The sequence below is a fragment of the Cavia porcellus genome, unplaced genomic scaffold, assembly GCF_034190915.1.
Source record: "Cavia porcellus strain 051 isolate PalLab524CR breed Dunkin Hartley unplaced genomic scaffold, mCavPor4.1 scaffold_20, whole genome shotgun sequence".
NCBI classification, from domain to species: Eukaryota; Metazoa; Chordata; class Mammalia; order Rodentia; family Caviidae; genus Cavia; species Cavia porcellus.
This window is the reverse complement of record NW_026947503.1, coordinates 54,685,316-54,710,617: the sequence shown is the minus strand read 5'-3', so window position 1 is coordinate 54,710,617 and position 25,302 is coordinate 54,685,316. Positions and strand designations below refer to the sequence as shown.

Genomic DNA, 25,302 nt, shown 5'->3' with positions numbered 1-25,302 from the left:
GTTTTTGGGTTCTTCTGAGTGTCTGGAATGAGGAAGAGGAAGTAAAGCAGAAAGGTGAAGGGAGGGGCTGATGATAGAACCAGGGTGAGTCATGCTTCTGGAAACGCTGAGGACTTCATTCCAAAGTAATACTGAAATCTCAGGTTTCTTACCTCTCTGCCTAATAATAAGGTGATTGTTCTGACCCCGAGATTTCCCTGACTTCTTCCAAAGCCACAATGCCCTACTTTGAGCATCTTTTTGCATGGTGTTATGGTACATTCCAGTTGGCCACAGATTCTTTGTTACTTTCTACAGAAGGAAGTGGATCAGATTTCCCCTGTCTGGGAGCCTGGGCTGACTGTGTGTCTGTCCAGCCAGCAGAATACAGCACAGACTGTGTGTGTTGGCTCAGCCTTCTAGAGGACCATGGCTTCCAATGCCTCCATTCTGAACACTTGTGTGCGTGACACCTCTCCTCACTAACAGGGATCCCAGCATGTGGAGGCCAACAGCCATAAGAATCAGCAGCCATCTGGATCGGCCATTGTGGACATCCCAGGCCTGTGGACATCATGTCCCTAGATGACATCAGGTGGAGCAGAAGCAGCCTGGCCAAGGGCAGTTGGCACAAGAGGACCACAGAGTCACTAGACCAGACTGCGATGTGATTGTGTCTACAACACTAAATTCTGGAGTGATTTGCTCTATAGTAACGAGTAACTGAAATAGGTATAACAAAAAAAGTTTGCAAGAAAGCCAGTTGGGCTGGGGAGGTAGCTCAGTGATACATTGGTTAGATTGCTTGAGGCAGAGTTCTACTCCCAGCACAAAAAAATAAAGACAAAGAGCGCGGCAGATTATCAACGCTGAACACCAAAGCACAGGAAAGAACGGTTGCTGGGCTGAAGAGAAATGTGAGGCCAGGTGACGACATCTTCATCCTTTAGTGGGTTTTGACTTCAAAGCTGGCCCAGCTCTGTGATGCTCAACACAGAAAAAACCACCCCCAAAACAAAAACGACAAAAAAAACCCATTTTAATCCAGCCTCACCCAGACACGTGTGGTTCACACAGACCTTATTTTTTAAACAGAATTTATTGTATTTAATACATTATAAAATTTGAAAAATTGTAGGAAAGCAGCAGACTCAAACTGGAGCATCTCTAACAAGTAATAATTCTGGCCCCTTTGCAAAACTGATCAGTTTAAAAACAAAGTGAAGTTCACATCTGTGAGGTGGACAGCAAAGTGTCACTCCCATACAAACTTCATGTAAAATGTCATGTCTAAAGTCCTTTCCGTGTAATGTGCTCGTGAGGGTTCTTCTGAAGGCCCGCCTGGTCCCCACCTAGGGGACACGAAACCTCCATATGCAAAAAAGATCCATTTGAGGTGTTTCCAAAAAAAAAAGAAAAATAAAGAAAGAAAAAAAAAAAGGATGATGGCTGACAATGGAAACTGTAAGGAGACTGTGTCCTCCTGCTCCTCATGGCTTGTTTATTGGTCAGAGGCCTTGGCAGCAGCCCCAGGACACTTCACGGCCATCACAGCAGCGACTGTGACTGTTGCCCCTCTCTCTCATTTATTTATTTATTTTTTGCATTTCCTACCTTTTGACATATATATATATTTATATATTTATATATTTTTTACACCTCGAGGATATCACTATTCCAATTGTTTCCGTATGAATACAGGTGTGATCTCTATCGTATATAAATGTGTCTTTCACTCAATGTTAGGTCCAGAACTTGGTTTGCTGTCCCGACCGCACATCATGTCCCCTTTCTGATTGCGCTATGCGTTGTGGACGTTTGCCTTTTTTGCACAAGAAGTGTGTCTGTTTAGTCCAGAGGCTCTTGCTTTATCCGGATGACAGAGGGGACGCGGGGCGTTCGTCTCAGTTCCCGTCGAAGGACATATTCACTGAACTGGGATGAGTCCACTCCTCCCCCACAGGAGCCCACAATTTCAAATCCTCTTTGCTGCAACCTCTCGAGGACCTACAAGGGGCCAAGACAAGCATCTGGTTAGGAGTGAGGTGAGTTTTTGGCCAAGTAAATACCCTCAAAGGGTCATTCCAAAGTTGGAGGTCATATGCAGCTCTGCTCTCTCTCATCGCATCCAACCCCTGTGTGGCTTTGAGCTTCTGCTCCCATAGATGGGAGGACCCTGGATGAAAGGACAGAAGGCAGAGAGCAGACTTCTTTAATGCCTACAACATGCCTTTGCATGTTTGCCTTCCACATGCCAGTTACAACCCTGGGTAGTAAGAGCCCATTGTATAGATGAGGAAATAGAGGCTCAGGCTCAGGAAGTGATGGAACTGATTTTCCAACTCTGGTCTGTTTGACCTGAAATCCCAAGGCTGGATGGTTTGTTTTGAAAATATTGCAATGGTACCTTCTCTGCAAAGAAATGGGAGCTCCTATCACACAGTTCATTTACCATTAAAATATATTCTGCAAGATGATAAAGAATATGGAAAGAGAATAATAGAATTTGAATTTACTTAGCCAGTAACTCATTTGTACTTGCAAGTTTTTCAATACTGAGTTAATACCTATATTTCATTTTGGAAAATTTATATATTTCGACAGCAGAACAAATCGATTACTGAAGACAGTCAAGTTTTGTCTATAAGATTTCCAGTTTGTGGGATCTAAAGTAGATTTATTTCTTTGCATACATTCGAGGAGGGAAGAATAAATGCAATGGTTATACATTAGAGCATGTACCTAAAATAGAGACACTTTAAATTTCTCATAAACGCATAAGCCAGATGACCTAGTCTTTAATTTTGAAATCAAATACCCAAGGCCAGAAGATCTCTGCATTTGCCACTACATATCCGGCTTGCTTAAGTGTGCAAATCAATACTTGCAGCTCTCAGATGTTTTTTGGAAGAAGATGAAATGTTGCTAAATAACTCTGAAAAATGTAGTGAGTATAAAGCGAACTCTTCCTGCTTTTAAAAAATTATTATCTTACTTGCTATTTTGCAAAACAGCTTATGAGATGACACTGAAAAGCAAGGGCATATGTTTTCTAAAAATGAAAACTTCAAATTCTGGCAAATGAAGAAAACCTGCAAGTCTTGGGAGGACCCCGTAAACATCCTCTGTGCAGAGCTGTGTTTCTGCGGTGAGTTCAAAGTGCACGTACACACCAGGCGCCTAGGACAGGATGAAGGAAACGAGGCCCAAGTTCAAAATCAAAGTATGAGTTGGTGCAGGTGAATAAAAAGGCAATGAGCTGCTCAGACTAGGACACCTCTCCAGCAGAGGCAGCCTGTCAGTAAGCGCCACGCCGCTGCACTTTGGAAGCATCCCCGAAGCTGTGATGGTCATTATTCTCTCAGTGGTAGCATGGCCACCAATTGCTAATATAAGGAAGTCCATCAGCATCTTCTTCTCTGGGATTCTGATATAATATGGAGAAAATGCAAGATGATGTAATGTTACCATAGCTGTGGTCAAGTGCTTATTTCCATGTAATGCAAATAGCTTATGAAACTATTGCTTTTTTAACTACCAACTCAACAGCAGAATTCTTGGATTTAACAGCCATTTGAGAATGTTTAAATAACTAGGTGCCGTTTCAGGTGCCAGAAGCCTTATCTTAAAGTCTCTGTGTGTCTACAGGCTGGTGTCCTTTGTGGAAATATGTAAATCTTCTAGACTAAAAGGAACAGGAAATGAGTGGTTATGGCTATGCTGTATCATGACACTGAAGAAAAACACATCTGATCTGAGAAGTGCATCAAGCATATCAATCAATGACAGCTGCTTGTTAGCCTAGGGATGGGGCTGAGGGCTTCCAGTTCCGGTTCTGAGTGTTTCTGCTTCCCCCTGGGCTGGAGATGGAGTAGGAGTGAGTGGGGGGATGTTGGGGAGTAGCTGGCAGGGCAGCCTGGAGGCAAGGGCTCTGCAGAGGGCGCCCACGGCATTGGGCAGGGCAGTGCAGGAGCATCCCACACCTCTAGGGGGCACCACTACATAGGTGAGAATATGAATGCTGCCCTCTGGAACCTTGATGAAACCATGGGCCTTCCTCTAGCATGTGGAGGGGTCATTTATTTGCTAATTTTCTGCTGTTTTGTTCTCAGACATCTGCTCATAAATTATAGGTTAGTTCCTGCCCATTGGTATTGGAGATTGAACCCAGGGTCTTAGCACCAAGCTACATCACCCACCCCTTTTTCTCTTTCATTTTGAAACAAGGTGTCACTAAGTTGCCCAGGCTGCATCCAAACTTGTGATTTTTCTGCCTTAACCTCCCAGAGCACTGGGGTTCTAGCCATATACTACTCTCATGGCCATTCATACGTTTTAAAACTTACATACATCACTGTGGAACAATCCTCCAGAGGCAGCTAATCTAGTCTTTACCTCTTGAAGAGGTTTTGTTCACTAAATAATGAACTAAGTCACGAACCCATCTAAATTAAAGAAAGGGAAAAGCAAACCCTCCCTCCATCAGCTTCTAAGAGTTTTGTGTCACAGAGATCTGCAGAAAACATCCAAGTATGTCTGTCTGCTCACAGCAAGGCAGGGGGTCAGCAATGCCATAGGAAGCCAGTGTACACATTAGCCACAGCCCAGGAGGGTGCAGAGAGCTCATGCTCTGCACATTTAGATAAGAGGATGGTAATGCCCACCTGCATCAAAGACACACAGTCCCTCACATAGGTAAACTAAGGTTCTGAACCCCAACTGGAGCCATCCTCTCCCACAGACATCTCCATCTCAGAAAAAATCTCAGTACCTCTCATCTGTTTCTCTGTTGAAAATTGTGGTTATCCTGGATTTCTGTTGTATAACTGACAGCCATGATCAGAAAACCTCGTTAGGAATACATTCAAGACATTCACACCCAGAAACGCCCCAGTTATTGCTTGGACCCCTACTTTTCAACTGGTCTCTTTGCTTTACTATTTCTACCTGTTGCTGGAGAATTTGTTTTAAAATACCAGTTACACCAAGTCACCCCTGCTCAAAATTCTCCTTTCTACTCTAGAGTGCCAACTGCTGTCTCCAAGGCTCTCATAACTGTTCTTGGTCACCCCTGACCATGTGTCCTAGCTCTCACTCTCCCCGAGTCACTTTCTCCCAGCTCTACTGGCTGACCTGCTGTGCTTCAATCTGCCAAGCACCTTCCCACTTCAAGGCTTCAGAATCTGTTGGTCCCTCTGCCTGGGGTATCCCACCCCAGACACCCTCTTATTCCTAGTCGAACAGTACTTATGCTGCTTCATGTTCACCCCAAACCCAGAAAGCAAGCTCCACAAACTGCGCTGCTATTTGTTCTGTTCTGTGTCTCTGGTGTTCACATCAGCAGCTGGCAAATACTAGGTGTTCCGTGAAGATTTTAGGAATGATTAAGAAGGCTGCAGACAGGTGATAATTACCTCCCCTACAGAAGTGTTCCCCTCTGACATCTGTGGGCTGACTGGAGGAAGGGAAGGGTAAGCATTAAGAGTGACACCTGAAACACTATGCTGTACCTGGACTGAGTTGAGGTGACAGTAGCCGTTCAGTGGAAACCTGATGACGTGTGTCGAGTCATGATTCCAGCCTGCGTTGACGGAGTTGCACATCACGTCGCCGATCTCTGGAAACACTTCTTCTATCAAGGACTTGTCGCCGCTGAGCGTGATCCTTTCTCCAAGGTCCGGGGCCACACGCACCACGAGGCACTCACAGGGCCGTGAAAAGCGACCCATTTCTCTGTCCTGCTTCCATCTTTCCATCTCCAACAACATGGGCTGAAGTTGAAAATATTTTGCCTCTTCATATAACAAAGTATAGTCCTGGGGGTGGAGGGCGCAAATAAAAAGGCATTTCACACTGCAAGGTCTGAACATTAAGTACTGAAAATGTGCACATTTCAGACTTGAGTTTTTCACTTCTAATTAGTTCAACCATCAAATTTAGGTGTAAACCGTTCACATTTATCACTGTTCAATTTATATTCATTTGGTGATGATAAACGAAGCTAACAGTATTAAGGACCATCCTAGCAGGCCTCATTAAGTATGTATTTTACATGAATTAAGCCCTGAAATCCTCAGGATCACTTGGTGGATGCGTGACCATTGTTATTTCTGTTTTGCAAATGAGAAATTGAGATGTATAAAGAATCCGATTTAGATCCTCTTGGCTGGACACCTGCACCCACTAAAGTTAAGCACAACTGGCAAATGTTCACTTTCACTGATGCCTCCAGTTCCTTATCTCCTGCCCTGGTGACTTCTGAACTCAGCACGGGAGGGTGTGGGGCAGTGGCCAGGTGAATGGGCACCTGGATGGCACGCATGCGGCTCTCCTTTAAGCTTGGGTGTTGATGTGTGAGGATCTGGGGAGCCTAATGGAGAGTTGGAAGGCCACTGCCCACTCAGCCACCTTGGGGGCTGCTGTCACAAAGGCAGACATGGAATCAGCATTGAGCTCCAACTCTTTCAAGTTATAGGTGCAACAGTGACAATGCTTTGTTGCATTATAAAGCACAGTCATCTAGTCTTTAGGCACGGTTTCTTTTCCTCTTGCCTTAGACAAACTGAATTAAAGCTGGAAGGCTAATGCACAGGTATTAAAATATATACACAAGTTACAGACTGAGAAGATGACAGAACGGGGGGAGGGGCAGCGGCTCAGAAACTGCGAAAAGTGAAAAGCGGGTCAGTGTTATGTCTAAATGTAGCTATGGTCACAATCACTTTGGGGCGTGAGATAGCGAGTGCTCGTCCAGACACGTTGACTGACAATGTTTTAATCAACTGACACAAGAATCTCTGCCATCCTCTCAGGGGCTGGTGCTGGCAGCGAAGCCCTGTGCCCTGTGGGCCCACGTGCCACACACTGGTGGCCTGATGCTCAGATCATGGGACAGAGCACGGGAAGCAGAGGATGACCTTGGAGGAGGCACCTTCCAGTGTGCTTTACTCTTTCTCTTGCAAGTAAAGCAACAGCAGTTTTATTTAAGAGTTCCAGAGAAAACTACTTGGAGAGACAAGGCTACCAGTGGTCCCTCTGGGTAACTGGCTTTCCAATCTGTGAAACATGGGTCAGGTGGAAGAGGCTACCATGGAACTCAGCCCAACCAAAACCAGTTGCATCTTTCTTCTGTCCTTTTCTGGGCAACTCAGACACACAGGAGTGCTGGTTTGCTACATGAAAGGAACCCACCACTCTGTGAACCTTGCTTGCACAAGTCTGAAGTGTAGGGCATTAAGGAGCTGAGGTGTGACCACTCCCCTCAGCTGCAGAGGCGGGAGTTGGGAAATGCTGTAGGGTTGGCTTGGCCTGCCTGGGATTCCCTGCTTCCTTTTCTGGATCATACCAATGTGGAGACACTGACCTAGATCCTTTACTTACTTGTAGAGGTGGCAGATCACAAGGCAACTTAAAATCAGCAGTGAGAGTTCCATGAGCAACTGCAGTGTGAACTTTTGCTACTGCTTTTATTTTCCTGGGAGATTTCACTAGAATATTTAGCACAATTAAAGATCTGGGACTCCAGTGAAAATATGCCTTGTCTTTTCAGAGCTGTCAAGTCTTTAAATCTTGGAATAAAAATGCTTAGAGCAGTTCTTGACCAATCAAGGCCCTATGGAGGAATCTTTTCAACATCTTGAACAGTGACCCTCTAAACTCTGATTGATTGCTTCCAGGGACAAGAAGATTCCTCCTTACAAGGGACAATATTACTGTGTTGATGGCTTTGACTCTTGTGAATGTCTTCACTGGTTCTGAGTTTTCCCTCTGGAATTATGGTGATTCTAATGTTTCATTGACTTACTTAACCCTTCATATGTCTGAAGATAACTGTTCGTCTCCATGTCAGTCAGGCTGAAAAGACTCATTTGTTATAACTCTGAGGTTCTTCCAAATCTGATATGTATGTGATTTCGTCAACACGCTTTGGTGGATTGACAACTGGTAGGCAACGTGTAACACCCAGCTGAACTGAACCAGCGTGGTTCTGGCCTGAGGATTGTTGCCAACAGCATAAAAAGGAGAACTGGGGAGGAAGATGTGGTGGTATTGGTTCTCCTGAAGAAGTGTGTTGCACTGGTTTTTCTGATGTGAACTTGGCTGTCCTCATTAAGGGAGGAGCTCGGGTCCTTAGTGCTCTGAGGATGGCTGTGGGTCTCTTTGGGAGAGCTCTGGTCCTTATCTTGAGCCCTGTTTCATGGCTCCAGTGCAGATCCATCAGCTTGCTGGCACATAGCCTTCATCCTGTTGACACAGACTTTTAAGCATCCACCATGGACCTTTGGACCTTTCCAATGCAGATCCATGAAATAGACTTGCATGAGAAATTGTCATGGGCTGTAGACCTCCAGTTGAACTCGTTGATGTGTCCTGGCTTCTATGTCTTCATCTAGACTTAATGCAGGACATTGCCATGGGATCCAGGCCCTCAGCTGGACTTCCTGGGTCTCTAGTATGTGGACAGATTTTCTGCACTCTTTTTGCATTTGACTCTTTGGGTGACTATTATAAGATAATCCTATAAATTATGTATCCTGTATTAAACTGTTTCCCTTGCAAATCCTGACTATTACACTAATTGCCTAACCAGAACAGAAACTAACATTCAGATGTGACCTCACGATGTTGCTTGGCTAGATGCTCTACCCACTTTTTCTGCCCTGTTGCTGCCGGAACAATCACCACAAATTCAGTGGCTTAAAATTGCAGAAGTTTACTCTTATAATTCTGGTCAGAAAAAAGTCTGAAGTCTCAAATGGATCATTAAGGATGTGCACCTTTCAGAGACCCTAGGAAAGAATCCATTTCCTGGGCTTATCTAGCTTTCAGGGGCTGCCCACAGTCCTTGGCTGCTGGCTCCACACTGCTCCTATCTATGCATCCATTGTTACATCACCTGTCCTCATCCTGGCCCTTCTGGCTCCCTCCTTCACTTATAAGTGGTACAAGGAGGGCACTGAGTATTTGTAGGTAATCCTAGCTGGTCTCTCTAGTTCAAGATCTTTAACTTAATCCCACCTGTGAAGTCATTCTTGCCACCGAAGGCAAATATCCAGAGCTCCAGAAAGGTCATTCAGGCTGTCTTTGGCAGAGGGAGCACTGTCTTGCCTACCACATGGTACAGCCATATAATCTTTCTTTACTCCTTTAGTTTGTGGTTTGCTCATAGTAAAATCTCTAAACCTTTTTCACAAGGGCTGCTAAGAGCTGGGTCTTTTTCATCATTTGTGACACTAAATCTTTTCTTATTTGTCCCCCTTTAATTTTCATACTGAAGGGTTTGCATTTGTTATGAGGAAATCTGGATTCTCTCATCCAGTGACCCAAGTCCCCCTTCTCATTTTTGTTATCATTTTGAATGAGCATTATGTTTCTAATATGTAAACCATTTCTTAAATACTAAGAAAACAGAGCTATGCACAGCCCCTTTGCTGAGAAAATAAATGAACCGTCTGGATTTTGGCTGTGCAGTTATGAAACCTGTACTTTTAAGATCATCTGACCATAATCCCATTGTTTGTTAGGTGTGTTGTTGAAATGGGTGGGACTCTGATGGAGAGGCTGGAGTTCTGGTGGGGGCCCATGTGGCCCCAGGATTCTTCTGGAAGGTCTAGGATCAGGCTCCATTGGTGCGTAATGAAGGAAACAAATTATATTAAAGCTGCTTCTAGCCCTAAAATGCTGTGAGTGTATGTCCATGACAAACCCATTTGTCTCTCATAACCCAAGATCATGAGGCTGGGGGTGGAGCTCCCAGCAAGTGCCCGAGCTCAATTCTGGGCTCTGTAAAGAATAAAGGCAAAGGAAATGGGGCTAGCAGGACTTGGGGTTTGAAGTGCCCCTTATGATAACTCTGAATCCTCATCATCATTTTCTTCCCCTCTGAATTCACAAACTAGCTGTTCAGGAAGCTGAACAGATGTTGAGAGAATGCATCACTGTCGACTCTTGAAAATGAGGTACCTGGTGGCTGGCTGTGGATGTGTGGCCTTGCTCGGTCACTTCGGGCAGACTCACGGTTATGGTGAAGGTCATCCTGCAGCCTAGACAGCCATCGTCCCTTTGCATCGTCACTTTGTAGTGACTCCAAGCTTCCAGGTGTTCTTTTGCTCTCTCTTGACCGCCTGCTCTGTGTTTTCCCTTTGCTCTGTCCAGTTTCTAGGGAAAAGCCTCTGTCCTGCTGGGGAGGGGACGGTGGTGATGCTGGACAACAGCTGGGCACAGGTGGACGCTCACCGCGCTGACACGCCTTGAAGCAGCAGCCAGCCAGGTCTCTAACAAGGTCCCTCTCATTGTATTAACACCTTCTGTTGTTTGTCTTTCTGTACTTCCTCATACGCGTTTCCATTCTCTGCTCACCAGAAAACTCTCCTTAAGGCTGTGCCAGCCCTTTCGGCTGCTTTCTTTAGAAACCTCCTTAAGGGAGCCCCTTTAACTTCATTATTCAGTGCCAGGCTTTCTGAGCTCAACATGGCTCCTTTTCGATTCTCGGCCCTGTTCTCATATCCCCTTCTCCCCCCAGGGCACGCTTATGCCTAGGTTCTGACATGTTAGTGTCCTTTCTGGGGCTTTTACAAACTCTGAACTAATTCAGTAGTTTCTTCTTCCCAAGATACTTAGTAGAGTCAGGCAGGAACTAATGGCCAGCTGCAGATCTGGGAAGAGTTCTTCTCCAGGAGGAAGGGGTCCAGAGCATGCCCTGCTCATCCCTTCTGAGCCAGGAACTCTCAGGCAAACAACTCAAGGTTTCAGTAGATGCCAGCACAACAGGGAAGCTGCCAGGCCCACTCACCTCTGGGTTGCCAGATTGCTAGCTTAGCCCCGGGTCCATTTAAAGGGAAACTGATTAATCACAGATTTATTATTGTGTCTGAATGATTTTAAAATCTTCAAATACATATTTTAATAAGGTTTTCCTCTTGAGATTGATGATGATTTTCTTGAGGCAGGATGATCAAGATCAAGGTAAATATGGATGGGCTCCAAAATGCAAACAGGCTGTGTTTCAAAAACTTACTTCTTGAAATCAGAAAACATTTTCCCACAGGGAAGAAAATGAAATACATAGTATATTAACTTCCTGGTGCTACTATTTTAAATTACCACTGACTTGATGGCTAACATAATATGGACTTATTCTCTTACAGTTCAGGAGGCCAAGACCCCAAAATGGATCTCGCTTGGTGGACATCAAGCTTTCTTCAGGCTGGAGGGGAGAATTTCTTTCCTTTTCTTTTCCAGCTTCTGAGGTGCTGGCTTTGTTGACTCCTGGTCAGCAATCGTGTCACCCCGCAGTCACACTGCCTTCTCATCCTCTGAGCCTCCCGCCTCCCTCTTCTCAGGACTGCTGTGATTACACAGCTTCCTGGATTATCCAGGATAACCTCCCCATCTCAAGGTCCTTATTTAATTGCATCTGCACGTCCCTTCTGCCATGTAAGGTAACACGTTCACTGGACCTGGGGATTGGCACTTCAACGGGTCGTAATTCAGCTGATGACACACAATTCCTGCTTCCCCAAGTGCTTAAAGGCTTATTTAAAAGGAGTACACTCCTAAAGCACTCACAGTTTGCTACTGACATATCTGTGCTCATAAGGTAACTCAACTACTCCTCATTTATCTTAAAAGCTATGCATGTGCCAGATGCCAGAGAGGCACCGTATGCCCAGAGGATTTTCCTATGTGGAATGCAGCTGGCACCTACCAGGACTCTGGAAGCTCTTCTCATACATGTCCAAGATTCTGGGACCCTTCCTTGGGACCCTTGGGCAGAGCACAGTGCCCAGAAGTCAGGTACTGACCAGCAAGGCAGAGTGCCAAGGGGGAATCTCCTATGTTACACTTCCAAAATGACATCCAAGTAGTAGTCATCAGAAGGACAGACAGACCTCGACAGGACCTACTTCTCCTTAGTTTTAAAGATTGCCACCTACCATGGCAGTGAATGGCTGCCATAGTCCTGGCAGGCTTTGGGGTGAGAGGTGAGGAAGCTCTGCCCTGTCTCTGCATTCCCCTCTTGGACTGGCATTTTTTTTTGCAAAGTCTGGCGCTAGCCTATTTGCTCCTGTTCCCAATCTCACCACTTCTTAGCACGAGACCCCACCCTCAACCCTGCCCAGTGTCACTGACACCCAGCTGAATACTCTTGTCTTTCTGGGGCAACAGCACCCAGCCTAAGATTCATCCTGATGGCTATTAAAGGAAATGGAAGTAGCAGCAAAGTGTCCCTTCTACGCCCTGTCACTGTCTCTGTGCCCACTCCACAAATCTCAGGTGGCAGTGACAGGGTGCTGAATGCAGCACTGAAGGTGAGTTATCTGCAACTGAAGCAACACCCTGGCTTGGTGGGTCATATGGACATGACACTGAGGGAGTCAGGCCTGATGTGTGGGGCACGGTGTGGGCAGGACTCTGATGCTCACTGCATGCTGCTGGGCTACAGCTGGCTGCTCCCCTCTCCCTGACCTCCTCCTCAGCTGCTGGAGGTGGTTCTTCTTCCGAGGGAACATGATTGGGCATGGGCAGGAAAATCAGTCAGCGACAGTCCCTGGATTACTGAGGAAAATCCTAGGTGGTAGGGGCCAGGGCAGATATCCTAGATGGGCACTCCCTCAGGTAATGGAGAAAAAGTTTTAGGGGAAGCCTCCCCTGCTCAACACTCTGCTTTTGTATGAATATATATGTAATAATCTTATCTGTGTTACCACAGTTGATTGGCTAAAGAGTAGACACTAGAATCAAGCTGAGCCAATCAGATGATCTCCGGAAGAACCAAGAAGGAGAAAGAGAACCTGGGTATTGCTGGGGTGGAGCCATGTTAACAACAGTGGCTCCAGGAGAAGCCCCAAAATTCCCATACCTGAGGTCCTTAGAACTGACCAGGAAGTTTCACACTACTTCTATGAGATAAACTAGCCAGTATCTCCTTTTCTCTTTTCTTCAAACTGGACTATGAGGTCTCCACTGCCACTATTTTGATCGTCCAAGGCTTTCCAGAGACATTCAAGGTTTTTGCTACTAGGAGGGTGGTGCTACTGGTATTTGGTGCAGGGAGGCCAGGGATATTGCTCAAAATCCTCCATTGCACAGGACGGCTCCATGCCAAAGAATTATTTGGCACCATATGTTAACATTACTAAGGTTGAAAAATTTTTGAGCTTGGCAGAGATCATTTCTGCTTCAGCTGAAGGAAAGCATAACCCACCTATATTAGATGGTTAAGCTTAGCATCACCAGTGGCAGGCTGACCTCATACATTTGTTCTCAATATGTAACATGAAGCACACATCACTAGAGATGTGTTGTCACCAAGATATTTAATTTAGAGACATCAGGCCTTTAGATATGATGTCTAACTTACAAAGAGCTGGTAGATAGGTTAATGAGTTAAACTATGTATGAGAGGCAATCAGAAAATGCTAGATGGTGGGATGTTTTGTAAGACAACTAGCACATAGCACAGGCTCCTTAGTAAGGCAGTAACCATATAAATGGAAGCATACCAGATGATAAAAGGTTTATGGGCCATAACCCGATTCAACATTTGGTCAGATACTATCCTAAGAAAACTACGTGTAAAGGACATTTTGGGGTCAGCCAGGGAAATATGACTGTGGGTTACAGTATTACACAAAATAAATTTTAGTAAAATGGAAAAGTAGAGCATTGCTCTCCAAAATAAGCACAGAAAAATAATCCAGAGGGCTTTGCATTAAGGTTTTAACATTGACAACTGAAGTGGTGGAAATATACTGTTTAAACTGTTTCTTAAATTTTGCTTTGTATATATTTTTAAATTTTCTACAATGGACATCTACTTCTTCTATAATATTAAAATGTTATTTGACTTTTGAGGGGCTGGGGATTTAGCTCAGCAGCATAAGTGCCTGCCTTGCAAGCGCGCAGCTGTGAGTTCAATTCCTGGTACCGAAAACAAACAAACAAACAAACAAACAAACAAAAAACCAAAAAACCTCTAGACTTTTGAGCCCAGTCAAGAATAGGTTTAAGTTATGAACTTTGTTCAAGGTTAGCTCTAAAATGGTCCCAAAGGCTAGGTGTGTTTGGAAGGTGATAGGATCATGGGGGTGCTGGGTGACTTACTGTTAGGCGGAGCAGCCCTGGGGGTGTGACCCACAGAGTACATTCTCCTTCTTGGCTCTTTGTTCTGTTTCCTGGCTGCCATGAGGGAAGCAGCTTTTCCTCCGCTATGCCCCACTGCCCTGCTGCTCTGCCTTGGAGCAAGCTGATCATGGCTGTGGTCATGTGCATAACCGTGAGCCAAGGTAAACCTCCCCTCCTTTAAGTCTCAGCTGTTGGTTGGGCAGAATAGCCATCTGCAGCTCGGAATGGTGGACACTCATAAGGAGAGGCTAGAAATGATGCTGACCAAAGAAGATGTATTTTAAAAAAAGCTAGAAAGAGAGTTTTATAGCTCCTCCTAAAAACAGAACCACAGCTCCAGACTCTTGGTGTACAGGGAACTGCAACCATGTATGTGTGAGGGTATGCATGCACCAACACACGTGTGCATGCTTGGATGCAGGCAATGAAATAAAAATAAAGGGGGAATTAAGGGAGAGGGAGTCTTATCTGTAGTCAGACACCACAGAGAAGTACATACATACTTATCCAGAGGAGATTTCAGTGGCTTTCAGTGGGAGCCAGGGCACAAGCAGCTGCCACTTAAACAGTATTCTGAAATATGAAATTATTCAAATTGTCAAATAGGCATCTAGTTCCGACGGGATATTTGTGGAATGAAATTTTAAAGTGTGTCAGATTTGTGATTTCAAGATTTTATAAATGCGATTACCCAGGCTTCAGTGTCTGGAGGGAGAAGCACAGGCAGTAAAGGAAGTCTCTCCACAAGGGAAAAGCCACACGCCTTCTCCAGGAGTGGGGAAGGACTCCAGCCTCAGGGACTGCCAGGACGCGCTGAGGTAAAGCCCACACGTGTACGGTGCAGTTCCACCCGTTTCCATCCACCTTCTGCTGCCCCTTGCAGGCTCCAGGTGCCCTGTCATTTATGGTCTGTCACCCCGAGGTTCTGTAGGAAACATTTCAAAGTTCTAGGATATGGGAGTTTCTTTTGACACTTTTTGGCTCCCCCTCCTCCAGTCTGAGTGATAACTAAAATCTTCAGCCACTTAAAGGTGTGTTCTTTGAGGATTCTGGAGTCCTTGAGGAGCGCACAGAAGGTGAGAAGAAGCAACTGTCCCGGATCCAGGCAGGTGAAGGGGTGGGTGTCTTCAAGAGTGACCCTCGGGAACTGGCCTCAGCCAAGCTCCACAGGGGGCGGTTTTCCTCCTCCTGGGAGAAAAGCAATGCTGGCCACACAGGTTCACGTGCTAAGCATTAAACCGAAGGGCACCCTTGCTGCAACACGCTGCTACTGGACGCCAATGGCTTTTTTCATTTTCTAACCTCAATTCTCCATATATCGTTTCTGATTCCTGGGAATACAAATGTCGAGCTATCTCATGTGTTTCTTCAACAGTGAGAATTAAAATTAATATATTAGACAGATAAGTATCTTAAGAGTGTTGATACATGTTTTGTATTTTTTTGTTTGGTCCCATATGATTTTAATATATGTTCTATTAAACTGGTACATTATGACATCTACTAACATTTAGCTTCTGGCCTCTTGTGATTCTTTCTCCCTTTTTTGTTTTAAGTGAATTAGTATTAAACAATTGTTATGGTTGATACATTGTGTCAACTTGAAAAGTTTAGAAGTTTAACTGAGAGGCTCAGCAGGGAGCCAGAATCCTTACTTTGTAAACATCCTCATCTAGTGCAGGAGGAGGGCACAGAGGTGATGGGAGTGCTACACCTGGCCTGGAGTGGGGATGGCCTGTGTACATAGAAGGGAGGAAAAGAGTTGCTCTCCCCCTTTTTGCTCTGGTTGCTATCTTGAAGTGCTGCCCCAGTGCCTTGTCACCCTGCCTTGGTGCCATCTGATTACGGGCTGAAACCTCCACAAACAGTGAGCTAAATAAACTTTTCCTTCTTTAATTTTGGGTGTTGGGTGTTTTGCCCAGCAATGAGAGAAAAGTAACCAAGGTGGAAATCATGGATCTAGCACATGATGTCCTCTGGAAAAACACAAAAATGTCCCTGTATGTGAGAAGCTTACAATACAGCAAGGCAGTCAGCTTACAGACACAACATATCCAGAGCCAAGTTCAAGAACCTACTCAAGCCAATGAGCCAATGAGCTCGACGAATCAGAGCTCCCTGTGATGGAGATTGAGTCCATCCATCTACTCAGCCCTCTATGCACCCATTCACCCACACCACAAATATTAACAGGCCTGACACGTGGCAGGTACTGAGCTGATGGGCTGGACAGCTACCACTAGCTCTCGTCTTTGGCCCACCTGTCCCACTCTGGAGTTGGAAACAGAGGCCAAAAAGGGAGACCATTTAGTCAGTCTCCCCTGAAGCTGGGGGAGGGTTAGTTGTGGCCAACAAGCCATGGAAAGGAAACCCTCTGAGGGGTCTTTGGATGAAGGGAGATACGTTTGCTTCTTTTTCCTGTCTTGAATGAAAACATGATGCCTGTAGTGAACTCACTCACCACACGACCTTGAGGTGGCAGAACACTGAGGAGGGCAAAAGAAAAAGACAGAGTCCTGGTCCTGGCTGGTCACCGAGCAGACACCTTATTCAGCAACTCTGTGTCCCTCTCTGCCTTCTTATATGAGGAAAACAAGTTTTCATTTAAGCCACTGGGTGTTCCTGAAAGCTTTCCTAACCTGTAACTGAATAAGCAGAGCTAACTAACAGATGGATCACCACAAATGTCCCGGGTGCAAGCCCAGGGGATCCAGGTTAAAGCTAACCTAAGGTAGACGTGGGCTGGGATTGACGAGTAAGCTGAGTCCTGAATTCAAACAAAGGCTGGAGAAGATCAGGGGCAAACTGCAGAGGTGGCGGATGGCCTCTTGCAGTGGGGGCAAGAAGAGGGTGCATGTGAGGAAGCAGAACTGTGGGGTGCAAATGTAGGGAAGAGCTGGATAAGCAGGCACAGCTAGAGCCTTCCTGGCCACTTGGGTTCCAACAAGGATGGGGCGCTTTAATCAGGGACAAGGAAAGTCAGTGTGGCATTTCTGGCAGGACTAGGACTCTGGGACAGGACTCTAGGACAGAGTAGGAGATGGGGACGGAGAGAGGAAGGGGACTGCTATCCCAGGAAGAGCCTTGAGGAGATGAGACTGTCCTGAGCCTTGAGCTGTGTCAACATTAACTTCCCGGTTTTGACGGTATATTGTGTTTCACAAGGTGTCACTACTGGGCAGACCTGGGCAACATGGATCTCTGTATTTCCTGTAAGGGCAGACAAAGCGATAATCGTCTCAAAATAAAAAGTTTTGCCAGGTGGGGTAGTGCACGCCTGTAATACCAGCACTCGGAAGGCTGAAGCAGGATTAATGCAAGTTCAAGACCAGTCTAGGCTGCCAAGTGAGCTCAAGGGCAACTTGAACTGCATAACAAGACCCTGTCTCAAAATAACAAACAAAACAAAACAAAGAAAAAAAATTTAACCAAAAGTAAGTGTCTTCCTCATTTCACTGCAGAGAGCAAATAAGGGTCAGAGAAGGGAGACCAGTTACGAAGGCCTTTCCAGTAGTACAGAGAGTTGCTAGGCCTCCGGCTTAGGAAAGTGGGATTGATCTGAGAAGTATCCAAGAGATGCAATGGACAAGCTCACTAATGAGACACATGGAGGAAGCAGAGAGGCGGATAACACCATGATGATCCCAGGTGCCTGCCCTGAGCATGCAGGTGGGTACTGACATCCTTCACTGAGATGGGATACACAGGGAGAGGGTGAGTTTCATGGTGGTGGTGATGTGGATCAGGAGGCTGCCAGTGTGGGGCACTGAAGTTTAAGGAAGCAATGAACTGTCCAGGTAGGGTGCACCCAACATGAGGGGATTTTTAGTGCTGTGCCAACTAAACTTTTTCCTGAAGCCTGGGTTTTACGTAGGTTAGGCAGGAAAGGACCACAAAATTCTATGCTTTTTCCTTACTAATTAACATGTCTGTACCCATGAAAATGTGACTTCATTTTTAACAAGTTCACTTAAAATTTTTGTTGTGTTATTTTAATTATTTAAGATGTAGATACCTGCTCACTGTTAATAAATGAGTAAAATGCAAACTAACATACACAGAACCAAAAGTGAAATTTTCTCCCGGATGCTTTCCCCAGTTTCACTGCCTTCCTTTGGGAAACCAGGAGAGTAAGAACAAACATCCCTCACCTCTCCACACCACACTCTAGCCCTCACCTATGGGCATATTTGTTTTTCTTTATGGGGAAAAAGTCCACGTCTGATGGTGCATGCCCGGTGCTGGTGCTGGTGGCACCAGGAATAACTGGTGGCGGGGTGGCTCCTGGAGTTGGTGCTTTCTTTCCCACCTCAGAGGGCCAGCAGTTCCTGCTCTTGGGTAGACCTGACCTGCTCCCAGTTCTCTGACCCCTCTGCAGCTGCTGTGGGAAGTGAACCTGCACTCTTCAAGCCCAGTGGCCCTGGAGTTGTCATTTTAATACAGTTACCTTCCTTTGCACTGGGGTCTGGGCAGAGGGGTCCCAGCAAGAGGGCTGGAGGCAGGAGACTTCGCCTTCACCCCCGACCAACAGGGCCTTATCTAAACCAGCTCCCACCCAAGAGCCCTGGATAAATACTTGCTCAAATTCTATTACTAACAAAGGTACATCAATAAAAATATTGGAAAGAGATTCAAAAGTTGACATGCAAAGAAAGATGTGCACATCATATACATTGCCCTGGACTCCCCCTGCTCCTAGAGGAGTGTGCCCTGAAATGACTTCTCAGAATGCTTCCCTTCCTGATTTAGAAGACAGCATCACTGATAGAGCAGCTGACTTTCGTTTGGAAGCCACACTGCACAATCCACGCCCTCACAACTTTAGGTCCTAGAATCACACTCAGCATTGTGAGACGTACACTCCCGAGAGGCCCCTGGAGCTGCCTGTGGCGGGTAAGCAGCAGGCGCATGCACCGTCCTCAGGTCCATGAGGGGCTGTGGGGGCCCCTCTGCATGCTATCTGCAGTTGCTACTCTCTGCCTGACTTTCTTTTCCAATGTGAATAGTTGTATTTATGTAAAATACATATGTATGTGATGTAACATCTCGGTATTCTCTTTTCCATTTAACTAACAATACTTGACACCTGCCCCACAATTCAAAGTTCAGAATGGAAGGATGGATGAGAGGGGTCCTGAACCTCATTTTACTTTGGGTTCTACTCTTCTAGATGGTTCTCTCTGCATTTATCTGCACACATATATGACTTTTTAAATCCATGGCAACATAGTGAACATATCCTTCTGCAACTTACTGTCATTTCCACTCTCACATATTTGTTTATGAGTACCTACTGGCCATAAAGATTAGTGGGCTTCATTCTGAAAGATGCATACATGCATACAACATACTCTGACCATTTTTGTCCCCTACATCCCCTTGCTTGCCTCTGCAACTTAGTACTTTCACTGAATAACAAAACTCTTACAAATCCCTGCAATATATCACTAAATATGGATGGACCACATTCTTTTAAACCATTCTGTAGTATGGACATTTTATGCTACTTGTAACCATCTGCCCTTGTTGAGCGTTTTTTGGTCTGCCTAGGTTTTGCTATTATAAACATGACTATAATGAACATCCTGTTGTACATATATCTTTAATTACTTATTTACATAAGATAAATTGACCTGCTACAAATATGTATTTGTGAAAGATAAATTAGTAAATATGAAATGACTAGACCAAAGATGTATTTGAAATTTTAGTAACTGCCCTCCAAAAATGTTTCACCATTGTCACTCCTGCGGAACTGGATATGCTCACTGTATATCATCAATCTTTTTAATTTTGCCAATTTAATGGATAAAAAGCATATCATTTTATTTTTTTACATTAAAGAGACTGTAAACTTGTTTCAAATATTTACTGGTAATGTCTATGGGAAAATTTTGTTTATAGCTAAAAAATTTTTCCACTGGGTTGTTTGTGCATTTCGGAAAGATTTTTTAGGAGGTTTTTATGACGAATATTAATCTTTTGTTGTAAATATTTCTTCTACTTTGACATCTTTTATTTGTATCTGATGTCTTTAATTTATAACTTTTTAAAAAGATGACTTTTGTGTATGAAGTCATGTTTACATAGGCCCTTTCTACCTCAAAATTATACTTTTAGGAATTCCTCTAGTTTTCTAATACCTTTAATTTTATGTTTATTTCTGGAAGTTTTATGAATTTATGATGTAAGATAGGGCTCTGGCTTTACAATTTACCCAGTTGTCTCAGCATCAATTACTAACTATTTCTTTCTTTCCCCACTAGTTTGAAATAGCACCTTTATATTAAATTCTTACATATGTACACACACACACATGTATCTCAGGATCTTATTTTTCTCTACTGACCTGTCTGTCTATTTCAACTCTACATAATCACTCATTTAAATTATCACTGTTCAAAAGTATGCTTTGATGCTGGTAGGATACATCTACCATCACCCACCTTAACTACCAATACTATGACCCTATTCTTTTTCTTCTTTTTGTTCTGTGACAGTTTCACTATGCAGTTCAGGCTGTCTTGAACTCAGCAATCCTCCTGCCCCTGCCTCTGAAGTGCTAGGATTACAGGCATGCACTATCATGCCCAACTTTTTGAAGCTATTCCTAAACTTGTTTTCCTTCTTTACAAACTTTACAAATGGGTCAAATTTCATTTTACTTTTTCTTTTTCTTTTTTTTATCGGTACTGGGGATCAAACTCACGACTGCCTGCTTGCAAGGCAGGGGCTTATGCTGCTGAGCTAAATCCCCATCCCCTCAAATTTCATTTTAAAAAGTGTATTACTTAGATGAGTTTGCAGTGAATATGTATAGAATGATTTGAGTGAGAGACACTAACAATATTGAGGTTCTCATCCAGGAACACAGAAAGTTCCCTCATTTCATCAACCCTTCTTTTATGTATGTATGTAGAGATTTGTGATTATCTTAATCAGGCTTTGTATTTTGCTTGTTTGGTTTATTTCTATTTTGTTTGGTATTTTCCCCATTATATTGTATGGTTGGTTCTACAATACAAAGTATTGATTGTAATATACTCAACCTGAATTTAGATGCTTTAATCAATTCTTTATTAGTTATAGCAGTATTTAGTTGATTCTTTAGAATCTCATATTTAGAGAAACATCAGCTGCAAAATTACATTCTCATATATCCCCTAGTAATACTTCCTATTTGTTCTCCTCATCTAATTTGGTTGCCTAGAGCTACCAACACAAGGTGGTGTAATACCTCAGTGGGACTAACTTTAATGCTCGTTACAAACTTTAAAGGGAATAATTTTAAAACTTAACTTAATGGTCATTCTTAATTTTTAGGAGACAGTCTTCATGAAGCTAATCAGTTTTCTTTTTATTGTCTAGCTTGCTAACTCATACCAGAGGTGAGATATAAACTCAATCAATTTATTTTCAACTTATTAAAATGAATTGTAACTTAGTACTTTAAAGAAAAAGGTCTTTTGGTCGTATAAAACTTTAATGACCCTAATCTATTTAATGAAGGCAGAATAAAGCCTTCATAGGACTCAAAGAGTCCTATGTCATCATTAGAACTGGTATATGTTAAAATTTAGAAGTAGAAATATTTTGGACCCATCAAAGCAAATCACATATCGTTAACTTAACAATATGTTTATGGATTCCCTCACCTTGAAATCATCAGGAATGAGGAGTTTTGATGTTCGTAGAAAATTCAAGATATATCTGAACATCTGTCCATCTCTGTCAATGAAATAGTGCTGTTTGAGGCTGTCCAAAACAATGGGCTCTGTACCATCAAAAAGTCTTCCAATTCTGTGATAGAAAAAAGGGAAGAGTGAAGACAATTAGATCAATTGGCCATTAAGACTAAGAGCTCTAGTTTTGTATCATTGTTAAAGGTAGCAATTTCATAGACAGCAGTCAAAAAAAAAATCATCAGTTAAGTAGTTATGGTTCCCTGAGAAGTACTATTCGTGGGTGGTAAATACCTTAGAACCAAATGATTCAAAATAGTCTCAGGTTTTCTCAAATACATTCTTTTATTCACTGTCTTTTACCTGTCAAGAAAATGTTCCTGACATGGTCATTATGGCAAAATACTGTCACCATGATGGAATATCTTGTCTTTGCCTCTGTGCTACTTGAAAGAACCTTCTCTGCTACTTAAAAAATGTTACTGCTCCAAAGTGTCTTCTAAGCAGTCTCTATTTAAAAGTCAATTCTGTTTTTTAAAAAAAATCTTTTCTGGGTTTTCTCCATCTATGAATCCCAACATCTAAAAATAGACAATGCTACAATAGTAACATTTATATTACACAAAATAAAATATCACTCACTTAGGAGAATATGTTTTCCATTAGCAATATACTACCCAGTTTTTTAGGTCTTATCAAAAAGAATTATTAAAACCCAAGGATCATCATAAAAAAATCTGACCACCCAAAAAAATGCGACCTAGTTCTGGAATTTAAGTTGACTATGAGTAAGATTTTTTAAAAACTGGGATCCTCAATATGTGTTTTCCCCATTTTTAGAATTAACATTTGTATAATGTGACACAGTTAAAGTATTTTGTACCCATCATTTGCCCCAATATGAAAGGCTTAACCTACACAGTTTATTATATATTCAGTTAATAGAAAGAGGTCATGTTTATTCTACAAACAGGAAGCAGGCTAGCTAATGATGCACATATCTGAAAGTGGAATTCACACACTAGAAATCTCTCTTTTCTAAAACGTTCAGTTTAGCAAATAGCTTTGTGGGAATACTGGGCATTGAACCCAGGAGTACTGTACCATGGCATTACATCCCTACACCCCTTTTTTGTTTCCTAAAAACAGGGTTTTGCTACATTGCCCAGACTGGTCTTGAATTTATGCTTCTCCTCCTCAGTAACTAGTATTATAGGCTTGTGCCACTGTGCCCAGGCCAAATAGTTAAATTTTCTAATGAAATGCTTTTGCTAGTCTCATGACAAGTCCATCTCTGATTTGAAATGCCGTTTACTTCTTTAAAGATTGCTGTGAAATCATAGGTTTTTAAACAGTATGTTGGAATGGTACTGTTGTGCAGAGTATAACAATAATTTCACCCCTCTTAAAATATGACAAATAGGTAGGAAAGCTGCTTTCAAAAAAGAAAGGCATGTGGATTTTTCTTGAAAGAAAAATCCTTTAAAGATGACTTAAAGACTCATGTCCCCTATAAAAGTAGTATATGCAGAGAAGAAAGCAATGGTAGGATTAAATCTCAAAATTTCAATAAATTTTTTTGAGTGTTTTCACCCAACTTTCCAAGAAATGAATGTGATTATCCAGGGCATGTATTATAGTCATCCCAGGAAGCTTTCACCACAAGCTTCCTACTCATTCATTTCTCATTGACACATCAATTGCACAGGCAATAGGCTAGAAACTCATAAATACTTAAGTCACTTACTTATAGTGTTTCTAGGACAATCTGATGCAGAATGGGAAAGAATGAGACTTGTTTGCCTCTTACCAAGTCATTATCATAAAGGAATAGGTAGGAAAGTATTTTATTCTTAAATAAACCTTATGCTTTCCATTCTTAGATGCACTTTCATTTTCCAGTCTAGATTTGGATATACTCAGGAACTGTCTGAGAGATTTAATGAGTCTCTACTTGAGTGAATCAGTAAAGGAATCAGGAATGAAGAGTATGGAATGGCAACAAGGCCTGGCCAGTGACTACCTAATAATCAGAATGAACTGACTTCCCTGAGTACTAATTTCTTTCATAAAACTGTCTTGTGTTGTTTTTCTCAGGTTCCCTGAACTCAAAAAATGCCCAACAGTATAAAATATGCCAAGCCAGCCCACAGAAATTTCTATGAAAGCAACTCTTCTAAGACTTTGGGCACTAAGGAACAGAATTGAGGAGGGAAAACAACCTTGGCAGGATGCATTGTCAAAGACCTTTCTAAAATAGAAACATGTCACTGAAATGGTTTTTAGGGTGGAAAACCAAAACAAAAAATGGTATCTGTCAGGTAACAGGACATTGGGCATGGATATAATCAAAGGCATCTTCACTTAGAGTTAGATGAAATAGAAAAAAAATGTAAAGAGCAGGCGGTAAATCTTAATAGAGACTTTGAACAATAGAAGAGGCTGTCCAGCCTGTAGACCTAGAGGTTGCTGCCACATCTGAAGGCAGAGGCTGGGGTAAATGGGATACCCAGAGGCACTCCACGGAGAACAAAGTAAGATATGAGCTTCACTAGCAGACAGGAAACCTAGTGCAGGCCCTGACACAGGTTTCCCTGCTCAGCAACGCATGAGCAGCCATCAAACCAACCTAACCAGGGGTAGGCTGAGCAGGCGGAACCATTGCGGCGAGGTCCTGCCAGGCGGGCCGGAAGTGCTCAAGCGGGACCAGGAAGTGGCCCCGCGGAAGTGACTGAGAGATGCAAGCCGGGAAGTCTGCGGGTCCACCGCGGATAAGGTGGCCAAAGAACACACACCACTTAGGGCAGAAAAGGCTAACCGGAGAGCTTAGCTGCAAGAACTGTGGAGAGAACGGGAAAGAACTGGAAAGGGACCATTGGGCGGTGGATACACGTGCCAGAGGTGGAAGGCCCCTTGGAGAAGAAAAAGTCCCAGATTTGAATCACCAAATGTTAGAAATAACAAAAGGAGTGCCAGTGTTGCTGATTTCTGCCTTTAAAAGGAGGAACGTGTAGAGTTGTGACAACAATGCAGAAGGGGGAGGAAGGCGGTGCAGTAATCGTAAAATGGTGTCCCTGGGTGGCTTTTGGGATCAAGCCGAAAGTGCTGTGGAGAAGTATTGTTTGGCTAAGCAAATAATAGCGGAAATCACAAGGCTGTATTTCTTGTGGACGTGTGAATGGAGTTACAAATCAAACTGCAGTGATGTGTAAACTCTGGTGCCTGAAAACTATGTGGAACTGATTACAGTTTACTAACCTTGGAGAACATTCCTGTTTTCCAACTGACCAAGACCAAGCTGGCTCCAGATGATGTATGGCTGGGCTTTTCTTCTTGTTTTTATACTCACTGAACCAAGTGGCAATGCTGAGAAAGACTTCCTTCCACATTTTTTAAAAAGAACTATCATTACTATGGTGACTAATTTTTTAAAACATTTTGGGAAATTTCAAATGTAACAAAATGGAGAAAATAATAATGAACCCCTAAATATCCACCACAGTTTCAAGACATA

General features: G+C 43.4%; 1 protein-coding gene across 5 annotated transcripts in view; it reads right to left on the bottom strand.

Moving 5' to 3' along the window:
* Positions 1–1,059: 1,059 nt before the first annotated feature.
* Kctd1 (potassium channel tetramerization domain containing 1) overlaps positions 1,060–25,302 on the bottom strand; it is a 188,757-nt gene continuing 164,514 nt past the window's right edge. For 4 of the 5 annotated variants that reach the window (XM_063231822.1, XM_063231823.1, XM_063231821.1 and 1 more), the window contains exons 3-5: positions 21,762–21,906; positions 5,490–5,795; positions 1,060–1,986 (exon numbers count right to left, since the gene is read on the bottom strand). In XM_063231822.1, coding sequence (XP_063087892.1) covers positions 1,828–1,986; positions 5,490–5,795; positions 21,762–21,906 — 610 coding nt within the window. In that variant the 3' untranslated portion in view covers positions 1,060–1,827. The remainder of the gene's footprint in view (positions 1,987–5,489; positions 5,796–21,761; positions 21,907–25,302) is intronic. The other variant, XM_023566830.2, reaches the window with a different exon arrangement.